At 43.0% G+C, this 16135-nt stretch overlaps 1 protein-coding gene across 2 annotated transcripts in view; it reads left to right on the top strand.

The window, feature by feature from the left end:
• Positions 1 to 534: 534 nt before the first annotated feature.
• Positions 535 to 16135, top strand: part of UPF1 (UPF1 RNA helicase and ATPase) — a 60665-nt gene continuing 45064 nt past the window's right edge. The window contains exon 1 of one of the 2 annotated variants that reach the window (XM_036757059.1): positions 535 to 1085. In XM_036757059.1, the coding sequence (XP_036612954.1) occupies positions 852 to 1085 (234 nt within the window). In that variant the 5' untranslated portion in view covers positions 535 to 851. The remainder of the gene's footprint in view (positions 1086 to 16135) is intronic. The other variant, XM_036757068.1, reaches the window with a different exon arrangement.

A 16135-nucleotide genomic window follows, 5' to 3' on the forward strand; every position in this document is an offset into this window, starting at 1 on the left:
CCCGCCTCCACCCGTCTAGAAGCCGGGCCGAGCTGGAGTCGCGAGTTCCCGGAGGGCGGCATCGAGCGCGCGCCGGGGACGATGGGCGGGAATCCCCCTTCTCCGGGGGCGGGGAGCCACGAGTCCTGCAGCTCCCCCTTGAATCCCGCCGCCCTAGAGGAGGCGCACGAGCCCGGCAGGCCGTAGACGTTCAACGACCCGCCACCCCGACTGGGACCGAAGGAAGGATGGGGGGGGAGGGGGGAGAGAGAGACTAGAGTCACGTGCTGGGCGGCCGTTGGACGCCCAACGTCGGCCTCTCGGATTCCCCCCCCGCCCCCTTCGCGGGGGTGGGGCGATCGGAGGGCGGGTCCCCGCCCACGCGTTGGCTCCGCCTCCCTTCCCTCCCCGTCCCTCTTTCTCCCGCCCTCCGCGCCTCGTGCGCCCTGCGTGCCTCGTCAGCACGCTCTCGGCGTCCTCTCGGAGGGAGGCGGGGGCTGAAGGGAGCGAGCTGAGCCCCGGCCTAAGTGGGGGGTTGGTGGGGGTAGCGTCGGGCACGCGCGCGGCGGCGGCGGCGGTTCCTGGTTGAGCGTGTAGATTCTATAGGAAGAGGAGGAGGCACGGGAGGGAGGCTTTGAGGCGAGGCCCTGGTCGGGGTCGCGGCGGCGGCGGCGCGCGCGCTCTCGCGGCGGGTCGGTTCGGTTCGGGTGGCGGGCGCGGCCAGGCCTTGGGCGTGCGGGTTCCGAGGTAAGCGCGAGGCCGCGGGCGGAGCCGGGCCCTCGAGTGCGAGAGCAGGCCGGGACCGGTGAGGCGAGGCGAGGCGAGGCGGAGCGGCGGCAGCAGCAGGCCAGGCCCCGGGCGGCGGCGGCGCCATGAGCGTGGAGGCGTACGGGCCCAGCTCGCAGACGCTCACCTTCCTGGACACTGAGGAGGCCGAGCTGCTGGGCGCCGACACCCAGGGCTCCGAGTTCGAGTTCACCGACTTCACCCTCCCCAGCCAGACCCAGACGCCCCCAGGGGGACCCGGCGGCGGCGGAGGAGGCGGCGGCGCGGGTGGGCCCGGAGCCGCGGGCGTCGGGGGAGCCGCGGGCCAGCTCGACGCGCAGGTGAGGAGGGCTCGGGCCCTGCCCCTCCCGGGAGCGCCCCGGCGGGGGCGGGGTGGGGGGGCTCCCCAAGCCGGGCCTGCCAAGTAGCCCCCTTCCCCCATCCCCGCCCCGGGGGCCAGGTGGTTACCAGCGCTCTTGTCAAGGAGGAAGTGACTCGCCCCGGGGCTAGGTAGGAAGTGGAGCGCAGGGACGGGATTGGGAGCGGGGGCCACCCCCTGCTGGGCAGATCTGGCCCATTGGGGGAGATCCTCCCGCTCCTTCCCGGCCTCCCCCACCTAGACTTCGTAGACGCCTCCGTAAGGAAGAGCTGTGGGGGAGGGGGTGCCCTTCGAGAAGGGGGGTCGTGGGGGGGGGGCACCTATTGCAGGAGTCCGCAGCCACCCAGCCTTTTCAGGGGAAGTGCGGCTGACATGAGGTTTCCTTCCTGCTCCGAGGCAAGAGAAGCTCCCCTCGTTTCTGCAAAACCAGCCCGGGCTGGGGTGTTGAGGGAGCTCCTGGCCTCCGCAGCCCCGCACTGACTTGCCCAGCGGCTTCCCACCTGTTCTTCCCGCTTTGAAAATACTAACCTGGCAGAGGATGTTTTGCTTTGAGTCGGGTCTCCTGTTACTCTCGTTTTCCAGGAAACTAAATTTTGCCAGGCCCGAGATGTGCAGGGGACGCAGTTTGGTGTTCAGATCTGAATTTTTTTTCTCTCCCTCGAATCATAGAAATACTATTTTTTTAAATGTATGTCGAACTTTCTACTTGTAATTAAGTGATTTCTTAAACGGCGTCTTAGCGAGGTTCAAATGTATCTATTAATGGCAGGTCGTTTTTCTCCCTGTGGGCTCCACCTTGTTGAAAACTTTAACCCTTAATGAAAGCAACAGGTATAGTAACTTTCACGAAATACTTTAAAACAGATACACTTCCTGCTACCTGGATTTGGATCTCTTTCTCCCTGAGTACAGCCATCTCTTCTCATCTTATTGGCCCTGTCCCGTCTTTGGTTGGTGGTTACCTGACTCCTAATAGCTGTGTGACCCTAAGGCAAATTAATTTCTTTGCGCCTCAGTTTACTTATCTGTAAAGAGAAAGTAATATTTGACCTACCTTTGTAGTATGTTAGTGAAGAAAGCTCTTTGTGAGCCATAAAGTGCTATAAAAATATGAAATATTGTCAACACTTTAAGTAAGAGCTGGGAGCTTTTCTTTTCTTCTTTTAATTTAAAACAAACGTTGAATTCTCTTAAGATTGACAAGGGGCCTGAGCTTCCCCGAGATGAAGTGATGTGCCCGGTGTACTTTGGGGATTGAGTATGGGGAGCCTTTTGGATCCAGATCTTTCTTAACTCAAGGCCAGTGCTCTTTTCATTACATCATGCTACTTTACAGCATTACTTCTTTAAAGGTGGCAAGTCCGTGGGTGGGGCATCTGGGTGAACAGGTGTGCAAACATGGTCTGGCTTTTTGCAGGTCCTGAAGGAGGATTTGCCTAGAGAACTTGTGAACTGGAGAGAAGGATGGTAGAAATTTCTAACACTAGCTTTAGTGCTCTGTAAAGCATCATGTCTATAGATCAGATTAACCAAAACAATCATCTATATGTATATACTTTCACATATAACACGTAGCAAATATGTCAAATTGTACTCAGTGAAAACCTAATTTATAATTAGCCTTTATTCTCTTGTAGTAGAGTAAGAGGAGTGGGGGAGAGCGTGGCATTTTGTCTGCTTACAGAGCACTTTACAATTCATGTGGTAATTTTCAGACTTTGTCTTAAGAAACACAGTAGTTTAGATTATAAATGGCAGCTGGTATTTGTGGAAATTACCTTGATGGAAGCGTCACATGAGTAGTCGACTTGTGCTTCGCAGCCAGTATGTCTAAAGTAAGTTTTGTGGTGGCAGTGTTGCTGATACACCTTGATAGCTCAGAAAGCTCCTGTTTGGTTTCTCATCAGCTGGTGGTAGTTGTTTGTCCTTTGAAGTAATTGATTATTTTCATAATGATTAATATTTCTGGTGCCCAGAACTCAAGTCACTAAGGAGGCTATTGAAGTAAAACTTGGTGTTATTGTTAGCAGATATTTTTTCTGCGTTAATATTTACCCAACTAAATTTTCTTTAACAGTGCAAAGGTACCTCTCTTTCAATTTTCTGCCCCTATTTAGGACGAGGAAAGATGAAGATTTAGATTTTTGTAGGGGAGATGAGGACCTTGACTGATAGGGATGTGGAGAAGCCGGGACAGTTTTGGAAAGATCCCCAAGGTGCATACATAATCGCTATATCTTTTGTAGCAATTGATGTCACCAGGTACTTCAAAACACTTGGGAGCTATTTATCTTACCTGTTAGGAGCTAGTGATGTAATCAGCGGTAAGAAAGGAGATCCTAACCTAGAAACCATTGAACTTTTTTTATGAGAAACGATTCAGGATTTTTAAGAAGGGGTGATTTCTATGATCTTGATACCTTTGAATAATAAAAAGAGGGTGAAGTTCTTTATCATTTGAGACACTGGTTTTTTAGCATTACCCTTGACTTTGCCTGTTAGAATCATCAAATATCAGAACTAGAAGAGACCTTTAGAGAACTAGAAGATGATCGTTAGATCATCTGATCCAACTCCCTAGTTTTACAAGTGGGGAAACAGACCCAAAGAGGGTGAGTGACTGAGGGGAAAATCTAACTTATTTCTCCTGACCTCCAGTCTAGTTTTTAATCATAGAATTTTTTTTTTTTTTAAGACAAACTTAACTGATTAAAAGATGGAGAGTTGCAGCAGGCTGGTTAGAACAGGAGAATGGGAGCTGAAAGCTTGCTCCAGCCACTGCTACTGTATATTAGTAAATCTGACCTCTTATTTCTTTTTAAAACAAGGCTAATATTTGTTAAAATATTTTAGAACCCATAATGGAAAAAGATGGTATATGTTAAAAATAAAATTGATGTTCTTTTTTTTTTTAGTATCTTCCCTTTCCCAAATGAAACATAATTTCTAGATTTGTCATTTTCAGAATATTAAAAACCGCTTGGTTTGTCCAATTTTGTTTATTGTTGGTATTGATGTGCTTTCCTGGAACTATTGTAATCATTGCCAAAATAGTCTTTAAGTGTCAAAAGTTTCTATGTAACATAAATATAATATAGCATGAAACTTGGAGTCAGAACCTATACTAGAATTTGTTTTAGCTCTACCTCAAGCCTTGTTAACTTTGCCTATCTGGAAACCTCAGTTTTAGAATGAAAATAATGTCAACCCCTACTTAATATGGGGTTGCTGAAGCGCACTTCACACTTAAGAAAAAAAGCCTCATACACAAGGTATCCCAGTTTTCTTTTTCTAGATTTCAGATGAGACAAAGACCTTCTGCAAACCTGATTAAGCAAGAACCAAAATGAGGGTGTGATAGGGTGTGAGGTTTTCTGTCTTTTTTGTAGAGGTAATTTTTGTGTGGTTTTAGTTTTGTGAGAGATCTTCTTGTCTATTTCCTAGCCTGAGGTTAGACAAAAGGCTCTTGATTCTCAGTTAACTCATCTTAGACCTAACTTTTAAAGTGTGTGTTGGTGGCAATTTGTGCATTAAGGAAAATTGGTGCAGCAATTGCAGTGGTCTAATGTAGATTTTTTAGTTCATTTGGTAATAAACTTTTCTTTTTTGTATTTAGGGAAGGTGACTTTAATAGGGTCTATTAGATGTGTCTAGTAGATCCAGAAGTGAGTTTTAACATTTGAAAACAACATGATTTTTTTTTTCATTTTGGCTTTGCATTTACTTCACTATTCATTCTGCAAAACTTGTTATTAGTCAAATAACACCTCACATTTGTATAGTACTTAGACAATACTTTATATACGTATGTCATTTTTGATTCTCAGACCTATCCTGCAAGATAAGAATTGTACAGAAGAAGAAATTGAAGCCAGCTTGGTATTGGCCCAAATATAGGCCCCATTACTCAAATGAAATTCCTTTCCAAGTAGGGAATATATAGGCATACACTAAAAAATAATGCTGATAATAGTATTGCTTTGTGTTTGTATCTGACCACAAGTGCAGTATTTGGAAAAATATGCCTTATATTTAGAGCAATACTTTAAGTGATAAAGTCTAAGTCTTCCAACTCTGGATCTTGTGATCTTTCTGTTACACTTTGCTGCCTCTTTCAAAAACTAGAGAAAAATGTTAGCCTTGCAGTAACTTTATCCTTCCTAACCCGGTGTGTACAGCACTTTTCCTCCCTGATGATTATTGAACTAGCAGGATTTCTTTCAGAGTTTAGTTACCCAACTGGAAAAAGGGGGAAATCAAAAGTTTAAAGGGGAAGAACAATGCCTTCATCTAGCTTGATCCCTTTTGGGGATGAGAGTAAAGTCATAGTTTTCTAGAATGGAGTGAACCTTAGAGATCATCTACTCTCATCTCTTCATTTCAGAGAAGGAAACTGGGACTTGTAGAGATTGTGACTTGCCCAAAGTCACAAAGGTAGCAAAATTAGAATTCAAACCCGAGTCTTCTTGAAAACCTCCACACCTGTCACTTCTGGCCATTCTAACATTATTATTTTCTAGATTGTACTATTAGAACTATCAAAGGATGATAGACTTAGATCAGGAAAGGATTTCAGAGGGCATCTGATCTTCAGTTTACAGATGTATGTACAGAGGCCCAGAGAGGTGGTAACTTGCCTGAATGTCACCACAGAATCTAAGCTGTGGTTCTAAATCCCACATACCTTCTATTATGTCACAATGCCTGTTCTTTGTATCCCCCAGCACAAATTGCAAAGCATAAATGGTAGTCACTTAATCTTTGTTGAACACATCTGTTGAGTATGGGTCTCATTTTCTTTGTTTGTAAAATGACGGGGTTGAACTAGATGTTGCCATGCCCCTTCTGGCTCTGATAGATTTGTAGCTTTTTTCTATTTTAGCTGCTACTCTAGCTAACTTTATTTTTCTGATAATTGCTTCTCTTCTAATTAATCTTACTATTTGCCACCTAATTTAGACCTAATATTTAGACAACAGTTACCATGTGGAACACTGGAAAGCCTTTGGTAGAAATTAGATTTAGATCAACATCTTAACAGATCACAATAAGCCCAAAATGGATAAGAAGCATGAATATTAAAAGTTACATTGTGTAAAAAAAAATGAGAACCAGATCTTTCACTTCTGTTGATAGGGAGTAAATTCTTAAATGAACAAGGGATAAAGGCAATCACAGAAGATAAAGCAGATAATTCTGACCAAAATCAACACAACTAAGATAAGAGGAGAAGCTGTTGATAGACTCATTGGGCTGAGTGTCCCCCACCATAGTGCACTCTGTCCATTTTGTATTCCTCCCTGCCACGGATCTTGTTCGACCCAGCCCAAACACTGCCACTTCTTTCTCTTGGAGTTGAAATGATCGAAATCAAATTAATGCTGTCAGTGTAACAGACAGGACATGTCAGTCAACTACTTGGCATCCCCAAACTAAAACACCCCTCCCTGGCCATCATTCCCCTTACATGTATCGTCTCACCCATTATGATGTAAGTCTTGAAGGCCAGAGCTGTCCTGCTTTTATTTAGCACATATTGAGCACTTAAGTGCATATTCATTGGACATCATATATCTCTGTAAAGGGTTTAATATCCAAGATAGACAGATACGGCACAAATATAAAACACCTAAAAGCTGTTTTCCAATGGATAAGTTGTCAGAAGATAGGAACAATTCTCAAAAGATTTGCAAACCCTTAGCAACCCTGGGAAAGATTGCTCCAGATCACTAATAATAGAAATGCAAATCAAAAGAGGTAGTTCTCACAAGTAGAAAAGTATTGAGACTGATTTTCCAATGTGACTGGTAGCAATCAATCCAGTTTCTTCATAGTTAAACCTACTTGTTAGGACCTACTATCAACCTAGCCTTGGAAAGAGCTTGTATTTTAGCTGGAAGACAGCTCACTAGTGAAATAATCAGGTCTGTGTAGGGCCATCCAAGATGGGGTCTCTGCTGGTTGAATTTTAGCTGTGGTGAGAGTACATACACCACAAAAAAGTTGTACCCTATTTGTTAGTACTTGCAATTACAGTAGAACTTCTGGGAGACACTGACTCTCTCGCTCTCTCTCTCTCCTTCCCAAGATTTCCCCAAGATATCTTAACATCTAACCCATTCCTATCTTCCTTTTTTCACCACCTTAAAACAAGCTCTTTGCCATCTGCCTAGACTCACTGCAATAGCCTGTCGCCCTACTCTGTATGCTGTGTTCTGTCCTGTTACTGCCAGAATATTGCTTGATCATACATCATGTTGTTCTTGGCCAAATTCTCGGTGACGAATCTTTGAATTTGCTTTCCAAGTTCAGGTTATCTTGTGTGACATTCAGGACTCTCCATAATTTGGCAGAGCAAATCATCCAACATGTTTTTTTACCATTCTTCTCCATGTACACTACACAACAGAGTATTTGCACTGTCGGCTTCTGTTTGTGCTGGTTCAGTATGCCTGTAAAGTCTTCCCTCTCTTTGCCTGCTGAATTCCTACTCGTTCTTGTTTTTCCTATAAAACCCAACTCAGATGCTCTCTCTCTTTGGTGAAATTACCCACTTTCCCTTGGTAGGTAACTTTCACCCTTGGAACTTCTAGCTACCCTCTATGGTGCTTGTATCAAATACTTACTGTTGGGTACCTAACCTCTTAGGTCCCCTACTAAATAAACTACAAGTTGCTGTAGAGTAAGAACTGTCTTATCTAAACTTTATCTCCGGGCCCCATCAATTCAGCATTTATTTATTAAGTACCTATGTGTGAGGCTCATCAGATAAATGCTGAAATAGATTACTCCTACTAGAAGTCCTACTTGTATACCCCTTTGGATGGGCTGCACAAGGCAGACTAGTACTTTGTTCTACACCAGGCCTGCACAACCTGCAAAAAATGTAGAGGATACAGGCCTGTTCTGCACAGTCACTTTTTCTCTCAAAAACCTTCCCTTTCTAGGTGCTTTTCTAGAAAAGTTTTGTTGGCTTCATTTTTTTTTTACTCCTTTTAGATGGTCTTGGTCAATATATATTTATTCTGTGGACCTTTTTTATCACTTCATACATATTTCCATATTTCTTTGTAATTTCTCAGTACAGAAGTATTAAATTAATATCACAATTTATTGTCTTCCAACTGTAGACATAAGAGAATTAGAAACAGCTTTTATTTCAGATAAAAATCACTGGGTTTTTTGTTTTGTTTTGTTTTTTTGGTACAGAGATCTTCTTTCCTTTTTATCATATTGTTAGTATTTGTTCCAGCTATGAGATCATTGGGTCAAAAGGATCTGTTTTCATGGCTGTTGGTAATATTGTCAGATTGCTACACACATTTTGGAAAGCATTCTAGTCGTGTGTATAGAATTTGAGTAAGGAACAGTACATGCTTAGGTGGTCAGGTAGAAATGTGTGAGAACCAGTGAGAAGGTGGGTATGACTGGAATGGAGTGTTGGGCATGAGGAATCAAATTGAGGAGGTAGGGTGGCATTAGGATCTTGGAGGGCTTGAGAGGAGCTTATATTGAGGAAAGTAATTTGAATAGGGGAGTGACAATTAGTGTAGAAAGTAATTCAACATGAATAATAGTGATTGGTATAAGATAGTTTTGGGGGTGCCTCTTTTAGGGGTATTGTTCATTGCTAATTTTGCAAATTGTAATTATTGGAATTGTGGGGCATCTTTATGTGTTATGTTGTGAGGAACCTACATTTGATAAAAATAAGGGAGTAAGAATCCTTTCTTAACATTTGGTGTTAAACATGAAACCAGTTTGATAGCTCAAAAACCAGATGCCCAGTGTATTAATAATGCCTGTGAGTGTGTCAGGCTACCTGAGGTTGCTAAGTGCTGAACGGTTGGGCTGCATTGCCTTCTAGAAACTGAGACTATCGCATTTCCAACAGAGTTAATTCCTGATTAGCAGAAATACTTCATGAGAAAGGGAACAACCTGGACCTTTGAGAAAGGTGGTCTCTTGGTTTTGTAGGAAAGGGAAAAAATGTCACCTCATCAGAACCATTCTTGCCCATCAGCTAGTTAGATCACTACTGCGTATTTACACATTTAACCACAGTCTAAATATAATGGGTATCAAAATACTCGCTCTTTAAGGTGAGAGTTTAACATTTTAGTAGACTGCAGGTTCCTTGTAAGTAAGTATAGGTTTTTGATTTTGTCCCTAGCACTTACCGCAGTTGCTAGCACACATTAGGCACTAGCTTGTTAAATTCAATTTAAATACCAGGTACATTTTAAACATTGATAAAATTCCTGAAAAACACATTTAAGCCTTCGTAGAATGAATCCTAGAGTTGGTAGGGAACCTTGAAGGTTATCTGTTCCAGTACTGGTTTCCCCAACTCAGACTACACCTCTCTGTCCTCTATAGCCTGAGTGCTGGGAGGATGGTAATTTGGGGCTTAGGAGAATGAAGAAAGGAAGCCAAGGAATAGGAGAATGGGACACAGGGAGGAAGGGGAGGAAGTTGCCTTGAGAGACCCCGTAGAGTCACAGAAAACTCAACTGGCCAACTTAAAGTTTTAAAATGGCTTGTCCAGGGGCAGCTAGGTGGCGCAGTGAGTAGAGCACTTGCCCTGAAGTCAGGAGGACCTGAGTTCAAATGTGGCCTCAAACACTTGACACACTAGCCGTGTGACCTTGGGCAAGTCATTTAACCCCAATTGCCCTGCCTTCCCCCCTCAAAAAAAAAAAAAAGAAAGAAAAAAAAGATAAAATGGCTTGTCCAGAAGATGAGAACAGAGCCAGTTAACCAGATAAAAACACAAGCTTGGTGTGGAACTGTACAGATAATGTAAAGAGTGGTAAAGCCCAGAATGAACTGAGGCTTTCAATGAAAATGGACAACACAAAGGGAGTTTGAAGTTGTATTGTGGAAAATAATAGCTGACATTTATATGGCACTTACTATGTACCAGACATCGTGTTAAGCACTTTACAGTTATTATCTCATTTGAAAAGAGTTGATTCAAAAAGGGGGGAGGGGGAGGATGGGACAGGGACAGACCTGCTCTGGTTGATAACAGGTTACTGCTCAGAGCTTATTTTACATTGCTTTCTCTACCAAGTAGAATGATCTTTGGACTGAAAGGACAGAATAAAAATGACATGATAGCCAAGATGAGTAAGGACCTAGTACAAGAGCTGCCCTTGATGAGTAGAATCCATGTGATCGGATGAAATATATCCCGAGGTCCTCCTTAGCAATCCTTGAAGTCCGTGGAGAATTGGAAAGGCGCTGTAGGAATGGTGCAGGGCCAGTGTCCTAATGGAGACTTCCAACTGTAGGTGAGCGAGCTTGACTTTGATTCCTGGTGAAAGTGTAGAATTATTATTATCATCATCATCATCATTAAAGGAGTGGTTAATGAACACCTCAAAAAGAAAGTAGTGCTCCCAGAAAGCCAATGTGGCTCATCATGAAGAGGTCATGCTGGACTAATCTTCCTTTTTTGATATGGTTATTGCTGTGGTAGAGCAATCAAATGGTAGAAAGGACCTTATTAGTTTTTTTTCTTTTAAGCAAAGCATTTGACAAAAGTTTTTCATGCTGTAATTATGGCTAGAGATGAGGTTAGGTGGTTTTAGAATTGGTTGAATGTCCAGCATCCAAGACTTAATGGTTCAGTAGCGACCAGGGCAGCTAGGTGGTGCTGTGGATAGAGCACTGCCCTGGAGTCAGGAAGACCTGAATTCAAATGTGGCCTCCAACACTCACCAGCTGTGTGACCCTGAGCAAGTCACTTAACCCGATTTGCCTCAGTGTCCTCATCTGTAAAATGAGCTGGAGAAGGAAATGGCAAACCAAATGGGGCCACAAAGAGTTGGATGCAGCTAAAATAACTGAACAGTTGACTCATATCTCCATCAGAGTGTTGTAGGGCTCTCTGCTTGGCTTAACAGTCTTATTAATGACTCAGATCAAAGACTATATGACATGCTTATCAGATTTATGGTTCTGTGAATTGGTTTAAGTTTTATAAGCATTAATAAGTAAGGACCTTTTGGCTGTAAAGGTTTTGTATCATATACTGTTAAAAAAATTTCAGTGGCTGGGTGTTAGTCTGTAGAGCAGCCATTGGGAAGAAGCCGATCTAAATTAGTCCTGACAACACAAGATAATATTCCTAATGAACTGTCATCTAGCCTCTGCTTGAAGATTTCCAGGGATAGGGAACTTGCCCCACTCAGGAAGCAGCACCTTACCATTTTATTGCTGTAATTTTTAGAAATTTTGTCTTTTGGTTGATATATGCCACCCTGTAACTTCTGCCCGTTTTTCTTAATTGTGCCTTCCTTTGGGATCATTTAAATTTACTATCAGTTCCCCTCCCCCCCCCCCTTGCTTCCTGGTTAGTAAGTTTAGTTGTGTTTAATGAGGAATTGTTGGTTCTGACCCTTAACAAACACTGGAATGGCAGGTTTCATTTTAGAACTGACCTGATACTGAACTTGGGTCTTTTTAAGGGATGCAAGTTATTTCTTAACTAGAAAATGAATAAAGGGCCTAAACTGTATTGTTTGCTTTTAGATTTCCAGTTGAATGAGAGAAGCTGTTTCCATAATCCAGGTAGCAGCTTCTGTGGGGGGGGTGTAAGATCCACCCACAGCCAGCACCCAGAAAGCTGCCAACAGCACAGGTTCTTTTGATCTGCTTAACTAAGGAAAGCAAGGTGAAGGGGTTGACAAGTTTACTTTAATTCAGCATACAAATATCATTCACTTAGTTCAGGGGGAAAGACCAGCACCCTGAACTTCAGAGCAAATTACAATCATCAACAGACAGACCAAATACAGGTTCATAGTTACCAACATCTAGGTTCAGCCCGGGAGCTCAGAACAAGGGCTGGCCCAGAGTCACGTGCCACCACTGCTGTAGGTAGGAGCTCCAAGGAGGAGGAGGCCAACCCCTGGTTTTATATCTTTTTCAGTGTCAAGGGTGAGTCACACATGCAACTCACCCATGTGACCTAAAATTGTCACAAAGAGACAACTTAAACCCATGTGGTCTAAGAGCCTCTGATGTTCCAAACCTATCACTCAAACTCATTTGTAAACTAGGCCCTCCCCTGCGTTAGCTCCACCTTGGGCCCCACCTTAGTTACCAATCCACACCCCACATAGGTTTTACACCTAATAGGGCTTTGGGCCTGGGGCTTAGCACCTAGTAAGGCTCAATGAAATACACTGAATTACTCAAATGAAACAAATCAAACTTTTCAAGGGCACTTGTTGAACTAAGTGCTAAGAGCCCATTTTGCTTACCAACACAGAAGCCAAATGACTAGTTATGTTCTTCTTCTGAGGTCATGCAACTGTTAAGTGTCAGAAGCTGGATCTGAATTCAAGTGCTGCACCTGAAGTCAGGAGACTGGTTTGAAATCCTTCTCCTTACACTTAGATATTAGTTGTAACTATGGCCTAACTTCTGTGCTTTTAAACTTTGTCATCTGTAAAATGGGGAAGATAAAACCTGAAGTACTTGCAGGGTTGTTGTGAGGTGTAAATGAAATAACATTGTAAAACTCCAGCTTGGTGGTGCAGTGAATAGAGCACTGGCCCTGAAGTCAGAAGGACCTGAGTTCAAATCCAGCCTCGAACACTTGTGACCTTAGGCAAGTCACTTAACCCCAATCACCTTGCCTTCCCTTCCTCGTTCAAAAAAAAAAATTGGAAATGTCTGCTGTTCATATTTAAAATTATTGTTCAGTATCCATTTAGCATGCCATGTGGGAGAAAGTGGACTCACTGCCTTCTGCTCTGTTCATAGAGTGGTCCTTGCCCAATGGTGCCTCTCCAGTCCCCTCATTCCCCCCAATTTCAGGTCGGGTCACCTGAGGGTGAAGTTAACTTAAGCTCACCTCTTGTTTACATCACAGGTAATGTTGTGCAGTTGTTTTCAGTTGTGTACAACTCTCTTTGACCTCATTTGGTGTTTTCTTGGCAAAGATACTGGCATGTTTTCCCATTTTCTTCTCCAGTTCATTTTACAGATGAGGAAACTTAGGCAGACAGGGTTAAGTGACTTGCCCAGGATCACACAGCTGGTAAGTGTCTGAGGCCACATTTGAATTTAGGTCTTCCTGACTCCAGGTCCAGTGTCCTATCCATTGTGCTACCTAATTGTATTGTAGCATCAGCCCACAAATCATGTTAGCTTGTGCATCTTGCCTCATCCCTTTGAATTCCTGATTTCCTTATTTGTAGAAGTCTCAATTGTTTGTAAAGCAAGGGCTAAGGAAAGGACTCAATAAACCTAGTTGCAGGGGCAATAAGCTATTCAGATTTTGAACATAATCATGTACCTGAAGTTCCATTCCATAAATGTAAACTTAAAATTTAAGGGTAGTGTGAGTGCTTCTGTCTTAAGGCCATGTCCCCCATTGAGTCCAAGGTGACCATTTTATTTCTCTCCTTTGTACAATGTGAGTTAATTACTAGAAAATAGAACTGGCTTAAGCCAAGGCCAGCAGGGGAACTTTAGAGACTGCCTGGTACAACTCCACCAGTGGGGTTTTAGAAAGAGGGGAAAAAGAAGAGTTGGGTTCCTGTGAATGTTTTAGCTAATATCTGGTGCAAAAACTAGAGTGCAGGAGGAGGAGTTCCACAATCTGCTCATATGGTCCCTAAGGGTGTCAGAAACATACAATGGTAGTAGAGGGTGGGTCTTAACGGGGTTTTTTTGGGTTGTTTTTTCCTTCCAGAATTTAGCATCACAAGATTTTGTGACCAAAAGATAATTTGTGGAGGACGCTCCTGAGTCATGACATCTTTCCAAGCTTCTGGGAAGATTTAGGATTATTGTCAGTTGTACCTCTACAACATATCCTGCATCCATCCCAATCTGACTACTTCCAACCTTTCGAGGCTTGTTTCACATTCCTCTTAAGCCGAACTGGCCTATTTGCTGTTCCCCGTATTCAGTGTTCTATTTTTCTGCTTACCATGCCTGTATACAGGTTGTCTCCCATCCGTCATTATATTCCTTTTTCACCTCTACTTCTTATATTTCCTAACTTTTGGAGGCTCCCCGGAGGGGTGGGGACTTTTACATTTTAGCTTTGTCTTCCCAGCACAATGCCTCACATTGATTCTACTTCCACAGAATCTCTTATCTTCTGTTCCCTTCTCACTGTTTACACGTCCATTACCTTGGTTGAGTTCTCATCACTTCTCACGTAGGGTATTATAATGGCCTCCTAATTGGTTTCCGATTAGAGGTAGGTAAGTGGCACAGAGGATAGATGGCTAGGCTTGGAATCAGAAAGACCTGAGTTCAGATTTGACCCTCACACTTACTACCTCTGGGCAAGTCATTCAACCTCTTTTAGCCTCGGTTTCTTCAAATGTAAAATGAGGATAATAACAGCACTTCCCTCCCAGGAGTGTTGTGAGGATCAAATAAGCTATATGTAAAGAAAGCACTTAGCACAGTTCCTAACACGTAGTGGGAGCTACACAATGCTTATTACCTTCTCTGAACACTTCCCTGCTTCGTCTCTCCCAGCTCCAGTCATCTTCCACACGGCTGCAACTGATTTTCCTTAAATAGGTCTGACCATATCATTCCTTTGCTTAGTAAACTCCATGGGGTCCCTGTTGCCTCTAGAATAAAATAGAATTTTCTCTGTGTGGGCTTAAAGTTCTTCACATCGTGGTCTCAACCCACTCTTGCAGCTTCATTGTGTGTTACTCCACTTCTTGCAGTAGTCTAGCCAGATGAGGCTTTTTGCTGTCTTCATGTACAGCTCACTTTTTCTGTGATTTTGCAGTGACTGTCCCCTCTGTCTGGAATTCATTCCTTTTCATAGAATACCTTAATTTCTTCAAGACTCAATTTAACTACCACTTTCTATATGAAGCCATTTCTGACCCCAGTTGCTAGTATTTTCCCTCCATAAACTACCTGTTACTGATTTTGTATTTAATCTGTATTTTCTTATGTATATATGTTATCTCCTGTGATAGAATGCACCTTGAGATCAGCATATTTTTTTTTTGGTCTTTGTATCTCCAATGCCTAGCACATAGTAGGGACTTAAGCTTGCGATGGTTGGATTGGGCCTGATGGCCACATTAGAAGAATGTTCTTTACTTGACTCCAGAGGTCAAAACATGGAGAAATGAGTAGAAATTGCAGAGAAGTAGGTATTTTAATGTATGGGGAAATGTTCTTAGAGCTAATACTGAAATAGGCTTGTTTGAAAAGATAGAATGTTACCTGGAGGCCTTTTGGTTGAAGGTGGTTGCTGCTCAGACAAGGACTAAACTTTAAGGTCCCTTTGAGCTCTGATAATCTGTAATGCTGTATAGTCTTGGTGGGTTATAATAATCAAGGGAGGCTCTAAGTGTAACCTTTGCTGAGGGAAAAAACAAAAGTGTAAGTATGGAAACACAAAAGGAGACAGAACAGATCATTACTGTTTTGTTAAGGTTTGCAGCTTCTTTTGGATGGCACTGTGATTTGTTACACAGAACTAAACTTCCTATGTAGGCAGCCAAATGCCTTGGTAGCCAGAATAGTGAAAGCTGAGGTCAAGCCCACTCTTGGGCACTTTCTAGCCAGTCACTTAACCTCTGCCTCAGTTTCCTCATCTGTGAAATGGGAGTGATAATAATAGTACCTCCCAGGGCTTTTTGTGAGGATTAAGTGAGATAATAATTGTAAAGTGCTTGGCACATAGTAGGTATTTATTAAATTTTCTCTCTTTCCTTTCCTTCCTTCCCCCTTTCCCTCCCTCCCTCTTTAGACAGTTGGGGGGGCGGAGCATTGTGGCATGGCAGTGACTTGCTCACAGCCAGTATGTATCAGGCAGGTTTGAACCCATATTTTTCTGACTGCAGAGTAGTCTCTATTCACTATATTGTGCTGCCTCCTACTCAGGTTCATTTTTAAAATCTAATGTAAATAGTTGGGATTTTAAAATTTTATTTGGAGATTTGTATCGTATTTTGGTTGGTTTGTTTTTTTATTATTGAGCTCTATTAAAATTTTAATTTTATA

The sequence above is a fragment of the Trichosurus vulpecula genome, chromosome 1, assembly GCF_011100635.1.
Source record: "Trichosurus vulpecula isolate mTriVul1 chromosome 1, mTriVul1.pri, whole genome shotgun sequence".
Classification (NCBI taxonomy): domain Eukaryota; kingdom Metazoa; phylum Chordata; class Mammalia; order Diprotodontia; family Phalangeridae; genus Trichosurus; species Trichosurus vulpecula.